At 34.9% G+C, this 9,056-nt stretch overlaps 1 protein-coding gene across 1 annotated transcript; it reads left to right on the top strand.

The window, feature by feature from the left end:
* Positions 1-3,645: 3,645 nt before the first annotated feature.
* On the top strand, positions 3,646-8,775 carry LOC18598391 (exocyst complex component EXO70A1). Its single transcript, XM_007027892.3, has 11 exons — positions 3,646-3,968; positions 4,135-4,230; positions 4,644-4,849; positions 4,944-5,186; positions 5,849-5,987; positions 6,067-6,279; positions 6,840-7,045; positions 7,486-7,683; positions 7,763-7,862; positions 7,932-8,185; positions 8,299-8,775. Exons 1-11 carry the CDS (start codon positions 3,810-3,812, stop codon positions 8,414-8,416), a joined length of 1,932 nt encoding a protein of 643 aa, XP_007027954.3. The 5' UTR covers positions 3,646-3,809; the 3' UTR covers positions 8,417-8,775.
* Positions 8,776-9,056: the final 281 nt, after the last annotated feature.

Below are 9,056 nucleotides of genomic sequence, written 5' to 3'. Positions count from 1 at the left end.
ATGAGTAAATCACTTTATGAAAAGGGTCCATGCTCAACAAAGGATTTGGAGAGTGAAAAATTTAATAGCATTCGTGCGAATCAGATCAAATAAACGACGGGTCCTCGCTGCAACGAGAATGAATTTTTGCTACAGCGACACTTGACTTAAATTATCAACTACCCGAAGGTTTCTTAACTGGTCGAGGGTTTCTCACTAAACCTCTTTATTTTAAACTTAATTCATTCATTCCTTAATGTTGGAAGTCCATGCTCAATTATGGTATCAAAGAAATGGAAAATAAGTTAGCAACCGAATCAAATGAGGCGAAAAACAGAAAAATTTTTGCTGCAGCGAGATTCAATCTCGCTGTAGCGAAATTTTTGGTCACAAAATAGAAAGTTTCTCGTTGCAATGAGATTTTCGACTGCAGCTTTACCCCTCTAACCCGAGAGTTTCTCGCTGCAGCGAGATTCATTCTGGCTGCAGCGAGAAACAGAGTAGTGAGAAAAAAGTTTCTTTCCTTTCAAGAAAAAGCCATTCTGCTGAAATGACAAAATCAACATAAAACACATAAAGGTTTCCAAAGTTCAACATGCCAAATTCATATGCATTTCATTACAACCATATACAATATATATATATATATATATATATATATATATATCAATCATCATACACACCCTCCCATCATCATCAGCTCATATGCATCGGTTTATGCACACTCCCACTCGCACATAACCTGGTCAGCATCGGCTTACGCACACTCCTACTAGCACATAGCCAAGTTAATACCATTACACAACATTATTCACATATATATATATCAACATAATGTAGTAATACAACAATCCATAGCAGCCACATGTCACACATAGAGACAATTTATCAAAGGCTTGTTCCCAAGGAACCCGTTTTTAAAAAAGATTGAATAAGTCATTTACATTCCCAAAACTATTTTGAAATGCAAGTTCACTCACTGGTATTTGTTGAATCCTTTAGTCGACTCTAACTTCTCTAATTGTCCACATGGGGCGATGGGGCTTCGTTGGAACCTATTATCACATTAGTATCACCATTAAGTCAAGCCACATACTTATGAATTCTAAAAGCTTTTTCTTAGCTAGCTTCCATTTGCCATTAAATGGCTATCCATTTTCACTATCCTATCACTCCAAAGTGAATTAACAATCTCAACTACAAAGTATTCACAAGTCAAATCTCTAGTCATTCTCAACACTAAAATTTCAACTCTAATTTACTACTCAACTTAATAGCTTTGTAGCTTTGAAATTCTTTCCAATAATTCTCCAAACTATTGTAAAGCTTCCTCTTTTTCTCTCTAAAACACCTAACTAGTGAGAGAGTGTATGGAAACAAGATTTTTCAAGGGTTTTAAAGTGAGAGAATGGAAGAGCACCAGGGTTTATGAAAGGGTGCACCAAAAGCATGAAAAATGGAGCTATTTTGAGGGAGGTTATGGAGCTTTATATCAAGCTTTCATGGAGGTTGGGAAGCAATGTGAAAGAGAAGAAGAAGAAGAAGAAGAAGAAAAGCTGTTGGAGAATGTAGAAGTTGCTAGAAGAAAGAGATATTTATAGCCCAAGCTTATCCACTCCACTTAAATTACCAAAATGCCTTTCCACAAATTAGCTTATTCTCCTCTAATCTTTTATGAAATCTTTTACTCTTTTGAGACTGGGACAAAGTCCATAATAGTCTAGAAATGCTCGGGTTCATGAAAACTTAAAAATTTTGACCCGAGGTGAAAAATGACCATTTTGCCCCTATCGTGAAAATCATCACCATTTTGATTTCCTTTGTCATTTTACCCTTATTTAATAATCCATTTATGCCTTAGGCCATAATATTGTTTAAAACTTACTTTTAGGGGCTTACTAAGGAAATGACGAAATTACCCCTAATCAGAGATATTACGTGTACTTCTATCTAAGAGTCTATGAAGGTCAAGGTCTCACACGATTAACACAATAAAAAGAGCTGTTGACAGTGCAAGTCAAAAAAAGCTTAATCAATTTCCGCTTGCTTTTAACTAGTTAATAAAACACTGTTTGCACATTTGAATTTAAGCACCAAAAGACAAAATAATAACTAGAAATTGTTTGTAATGGCTAGTTTCTATCTCCAACGATTAAATGTGATCTTTCAAGTATTTAATGCCTTTTTAACAGTCAAAAATGATTGAGAGAAGATATCCAAAGTGATTTTGAGCTTATAAGATCAAAAACCTTCTTTTAACACTTGTATTTCAGTCCTATACTTTAAGAAATTGTTTGAGCTTAACTTTGTACATCTTAAATCAACTAGATGATAAATTATACTTCATCTTTTTTCTATTTCATATTTACTTAGAGTGTGAGAGACACTCTAAGGGCTTGAGAAATCTTGTAAGGGTTTGGAGTTTGGGTTAGGAGCTTATCTTGTAAAAGCTTGGTGGAAGCTGTCAATTCCACTAATTTAGTGACGTTGGGTTGAAAATCGTTGATTGGGGAAGATTAAGGTAATGGATGTAGGTCAAGAGAACTGAATCACTATAAATATTTATATTTTGTCCACTTCTCTTTACCTTCTTTTTATTTGATGATTTTCTACCTTTATAAGTTTTAATCTCTCTTTTTCAAAATCCGTTTAAATCTTAAGAGTTTCCTTCAAATTTTTTAAAGTGTTATTCACCCACCCTCTAACACTTTATTGGGACTAACGTTAGTTTGTATTAATTTATTTATGTTTAGATTATTTATATATTTTATAATTATGGATAAAATTTATAAATTTCAAAATTGTAATTTACAAAAGATAAAAGTGACAATTTTGAATCTTTTGATTTATAATTGAACCGATGGAACAAATTTGGTCTTCGATTTTATCCTTAAGTTCGGTCAGTTCAATTAGTTTTCTAAAAAAATTTGATTCATTTAGTTCTCAATTATGGCACACCAAACCAACCGAAGTAATCATTTACTCAACCCTAAGTGCAACAAAAAAACCCCCAAAAAAATTGATCCCATGTTTATGAATTACTAGAATAACATAACTGTGATTGTAAAGGATATGTTTCAATCAGTGTTAAAAAAATAACTTGAAAGTTGATTATATTTTTGGTGGGATTATCATTTCACGTCAAAGATAATATTTATAAATTTCATAAACAGATTTATGTTTAAAATTCTCATATTGTCAAATTTAAAAGTTTTATAACTTTTATGCAAGTGTTTTTAATTAAATTATTTAAATTTAAAGAATTTATATAAAAAAGTTGGTATTCTTAATAATTTAAAAAACTATTTTAACACATACCATTGAAGAAATGGAAAAAAAAAATTGTAAAGAGTGTTAATGAAAAGAAATATAAAAAATAAAACAAAGAAGGTTCTTGCTTGTGAAAAACAATCTTAAAATATTTCTCAACAACCACGTCCAAACGCCTCAAAAATCTTAATAGCAGTAAATTAATTAGCTTCATCATGGTCATCACCAACAACACACTAACCATTGCTCTTTTGGCTTCCTCAGCACAAAACACTAACCGTTCCTGGGCAAAATTATGCTGATGTGGCAAAAAATATCAAAAAAAAAAAAGGAAAAGAAAAGAATAAAAAAAAAAACTTAAGAAGGGGCCCCGACCCCAACACCTGACCCGTCTTTCTTTCCTTCATAACTACTTCATATTTTGTCGTGGAACTCGACGAGAGACAGAGAAACCGAAAAAAGGCAACAATGCAACTCCCACTCAAATCAAATTGAAGCTTACGTCTCAAATCACGCCACACCAAAAAGCGTTTCTCCCTGGCCATCGCGAGAGGAAAAAAATGGGGGTGCCGCAGGCAATGGAGGTATTACGGGAGAGAGCAGCGCTTGTCAGAGACTCGTTGCAGAAGAGCCAAACCATAACCGAAAGCATGGTCTCCATTCTCGGTTCCTTCGATCACCGACTCTCCGCTCTCGAGACCGCCATGCGTCCTACTCAGGTCTCTTCTCTTCATTTTTGTCAATGACGTTGAATCTCTCGTTTCTTTCTTTTCTTTTTTTCTTTGATTGAGGAAATGAGACATCCTTCTTGTTTGAACTGAGAGAATTGTTAGGGTTTGGTTCTGAATTTTGCTTTTCGTTTTGTTCTTTCTTGGTTTTACGTAGATACGAACGCATTCGATCAGGAGAGCGCATGAGAATATAGATAAGACGTTGAAAGCAGCTGAAATTATTTTGGAGCAATTTGATCTCACGCGCAAGGTTTTTCTATTCTCTGTTTTTCGCTCATTTACAGTTCTTCAATTAATTTGTAGCAGAGTTTCCTATTAGTAGCAGCTCTGTTTTCAATGTATTTGATCATAAAATAAGCCTAATTAGTATTTGTTTATTCGAACCATTTGGGGCTTCTGACAGAGATAATATTTTATTTGGTAAAGTAGGATTGTTTATGACTTCTACTTATTAGTCAAAATTTTCATTAGATCGCGGAAAGCAGCTAGAAGAGAAAGTTTAAAATTTAAAAATGTGATCTCTAATTTTGTAGTTTTTTTTCCACTGCGAAACATAACCTGAGATTCTTTTGAAAAGGGAAATTTTGTTACTGTCCTCTCATAAATACCACATGTTTCGAAATATAATTTTTATGTTTCCACTAATATATATATATAATATAGGCAGAAGCAAAGATTCTGAGAGGGCCACACGAAGACCTTGAGAGCTATCTAGAAGCAATTGATCAGCTGAGAAGCATTGTTCAGTTTTTCAGCAACAACAAAAGTTATAAGAGTAGTGATGGTATACTTAACCACGCCAATAATTTACTCGCAAAAGCTATCTCGAAATTAGAAGATGAGTTCAGAACGTTATTAACAAATTACAGGTTGGTTTTAGAATTTTGTGCATGAAGCTGATATGCTGGATGACTGTTCTAGAACGGGAAATGTTTAGAATCTTACATGTTGAGTGAATTTCAGTAAGCCGGTGGAACCTGATCGCCTTTTTGATGGCCTACCAAATTCCCTACGACCATCAGCAACATCACCTGGCAAGCAAGGTGAACTTGGCAGCAAGAATCATTCTGAGAACCAAAAGAACTTAGAAAATGCTGTTTACACGCCTCCGACTCTTATTCCGCCCAGGGTTCTACCTTTGCTGCATGACTTAGCCCAACAAATGGTTCAAGCTGGCCACCAGCAACAGCTGTTCAGGATCTACAGGTGATACCTATTTCCATAGTCTGATACTAAGATGTTTATTGTTCTCTTCTTAGTAATTATAGCTTTTCTACTTCATTAGTGTTTGGTTTTGGAATTCATATGTGCAATGAGGAATATCTGAAGAATTATATTATTAAATTTTCATTGCATTGCTTTTTATATTTATGCTCAATACAAGTAGTGAAAAAGCACAGTCTTGAAGTAGGCAGAGTGTAAAATCTCAGATTTGTGTATCAAATATTGTCTTGGGACTTTCTGATTCTGGAAAGTAGCTAAGTAATGTTACATCAGCAAAGCAATGCAGTGTGAAAGATAGCTTTTTGTTGCTCAGGATAACTCAAACTTTTCTGGTCATTTGGTGCAGATCTCAAAGATAGACTGGGTAGGCTTAGGGATCTGTTTCAATCACTGAGGTTGGGATTTTTCAGAACATCTGAATAACAGATATCTCCACCTGTTTAACTTTGCACAAATTTATGCAGAAGTTCAGTGCAGAACTTGGCAGGATAAATATCTTTTGACATTCATTACTTATTAGATTTCTGTGCAGACAGATTATTTTTTTTGGTTGAAAAAGACATTGATTGTTGTTTGGATTTCAGTTTTGGTGCTTTAGAATCTTGAATAATTGATGCCAATCATATGATATTTCTAAATTCTAGGGATACTCGTGCTTCAGTCTTGGAACAGAGCCTCAGGAAATTAGGTGTAGAGAGGCTTAGTAAAGATGATATCCAGAAAATGCAGTGGGAGGTTTTGGAGGCTAAGATCGGGAATTGGATACATTACATGCGTATTGCTGTAAGGATTCATGTGAAATTCTGCTTCATTGATTGTGTTTGACTTCTTTTTTCCAACCTTATGATAATGCTTGACGCAGGTTAAACTGCTCTTCGCTGGGGAAAAGAAAATCTGTGAACAAATACTTGATGGCATTGATTCTCTTAGGGATCAATGTTTTGCTGAAGTCACTGCAAACAGTGTAGCCGTACTTCTTAGCTTTGGAGAGGCTATTGCCAAAAGCAAGAGATCACCTGAGAAGTTATTTGTTCTTTTGGATATGTATGAGATAATGAGAGAACTACAGTCAGAGGTATTACTAATTTTTCTTGTAGCATATCCATACATTATGATGAAAAAAATTATTTGCAAAAGTATTAGTTGATTCGTTCATCTGAGACATCTTGGGTTTGTTTTTCCTTAGATGCATGAAAAGCACACTCTGATGATCACATTTTCTATTTTGTTGTTAATCCATTCAATCATGAGTTCCCTTTCATAGATGTTGTAAATTATATTGGGTTGGTATCAATTAATCATGAGTTTGAAAAAGGGTTGGATCACATGTGTATTAAAATGATTTAAAATAAGGGCAGAAAACTAAATATTTTACTTTGTGTTGAACTTGCAGTTATGTAATTAAAGGCTAGGATCAATATGCATTAAAATGACATAAAATCATCGAGAAAAACAAAACATTTTCGTAGTTATTAACTAGCATTGGTGTAATTGGCTCAAGTAGCTATGTGCTATGATGACATTACAACATGCATTATAGGGGCAAACGCAAATTGATTTACATGACTTTCTAAGCCGACACTTTTTTCTTCTTCCCTTCTCTCTCTCTCTTTCTCTCTGGGGGCATGTGAGCAGATTGAGTATTTGTTTGGAAGTAAATCTTGCATTGAAATGCGGGAATCTGCTCAGAGTTTGACAAAGCGGCTAGCTCAGACAGCACAAGAAACCTTTGGTGATTTTGAGGAAGCAGTTGAGAAAGATGCCACCAAAACTGCTGTTCTTGACGGAACTGTCCATCCTCTGACTAGCTATGTGATAAATTATGTGAAGTTTCTATTTGAGTAAGTTGTAATTTTCTGCTTTTATCTACTGCTAGTTTTTAGTTGGTATGTTTTTATCCTTGCTATATCATGTCATTTCAAATCGTCTGCTACAAGCAATTTTTGGATGGTCAATCACTTTGATTTACTGATAAGGCATGCTTGCTATGTTTAATGTGGAATATTCTAGTATCATATATTGAGAACCATACCAACTTGTTTGTGATCTTGAATTCACTATGTGTCAGCGATTACCTTCTATGTCCTGCAATTGCCTCTGCTTTCTTTCTCTTCCTTTCTTTTCATTTTTCGTTCTTCTTCATAAATCTGCTTCTGTTGAAGTCGCTCTTGGCATGTGTTGGAAATGGCCAAGTGATTATATCCCCTCTCAATCCCAAAAAAAAAAAAAAAAGAATCTATTTGATCATTATACATCTGAATGTGGTTGTTGACTTGTGTAGCTACCAATCAACACTGAAGCAACTTTTTCAAGAGTTTGATGATGGTGATGCTGATGCTCAATTGACTAATGTAACTACAAGGATTATGCAAGCTCTACAAACTAACCTCGATGGGAAATCCAAGCAATATAAGGACCCTGCACTCACACAACTATTTCTTATGAACAATATTCACTACGTAGTGAGATCAGTGCGAAGGTGTGTTTTATATTTAGCTTGTTTTGTTGGTGATGATTCACATTAAACACTTGTGTGCATGTTTAATTTTTATTTACAGGTCAGAAGCCAAGGATTTGTTGGGAGATGATTGGGTTCAAATTCACCGACGAATTGTTCAGCAGCATGCAAATCAGTATAAAAGGATTTCTTGGGCAAAGGTTCTATTTCCTGCCTTACCGTGCAGTATGACTAAAATAACATGCTAAGTGGCTCTGCTCGTTCTGCAGATCCTTCAGTGTCTCACCATTCAGGGGGCTGCTACATCAGGTGGTGGTGGTAGTATATTGGGAGGTGACACTGGCAGTGGAGTTTCGAGAGGAATGGTGAAAGACAGGTTCAAGACTTTCAATGTCCAGTTTGAGGAGCTTCACATAAGGCAATCTCAGTGGACAGTTCCAGACAGTGAATTACGAGAGTCCTTGAGGCTGGCTGTTGCTGAAGTTCTCTTGCCCGCCTATAGATCTTTCATTAAACGTTTTGGGCATGTTCTCTCATACTTTTGGCCTCATCTTCTTCTCTTTGTCCTGATTCTTTTGGTCCCGCTCATCTAAAACAACTGTTTCTTTGTTTTGTTTTGCTTTCCCCAATCAACAGGCCTATGATCGAGAATGGAAAAAACCCTGGAAAGTACATTAGATACAGGCCAGAGGACCTTGAGCGAATGCTGAGTGAATTCTTCGAGGGTAAGACATGGAACGAACAAAAGCGATAGATGGTTGTGAGAATAATCTGTATTCTTTGTTGTTCAGAAATTTAAATACGGATGAAATCTAGTATTCTTCAACTATTCATTGTACAATGATGGGCCATGGTTTCTGTATTCTTCTCTGCAAGGCTTACTTTGTTCTTCATGGTAATCCGTTCTCGTTGACAAGGGTAGCGAGGAGAAAAAGGGGGGAAGAGAGTGAGGGTTAGAGAGAGCAAGGGAGAGGGCAAAAGAGGAGAGGGTCAGAGTGTCTGATTTCGTTATCCAGATCGAAGGGGCAGTAACGAGAATTGCAATTAGTGTAATGTAACACTTAACATAGTTCTTGTTGCTCAGAAATAAAGCCTAAACCCTGAATAAAAATATACATACATTAATTAATGTCCTTGATTAGTTAGTGCTATGGCATCATCAGTTTCCATCCAAGTTATCAGGAAACTTCTGACTTCTGTTAAAATTTTGGTTTTTAAATAATTTTTAAAATTCTGTTTTTTTTTTTAATTTTTTATTTTCATAATTATTTTTTTAAATTTTTTTAACTTTTTATTTTAAAAAATATTTTTCAACCAATGAAAGTATTGATCAACGTAGTTTGATTATTTCATTAAATATATATATATATATATATATATATATTTACCGAAAG

Source organism: Theobroma cacao, chromosome 5 (genome assembly GCF_053813885.1).
Source record: "Theobroma cacao isolate CCN51 chromosome 5, ASM5381388v1, whole genome shotgun sequence".
Lineage (NCBI taxonomy): Eukaryota > Viridiplantae > Streptophyta > Magnoliopsida > Malvales > Malvaceae > Theobroma > Theobroma cacao.
This window is presented reverse-complemented; position numbering and strand designations above follow the sequence as displayed.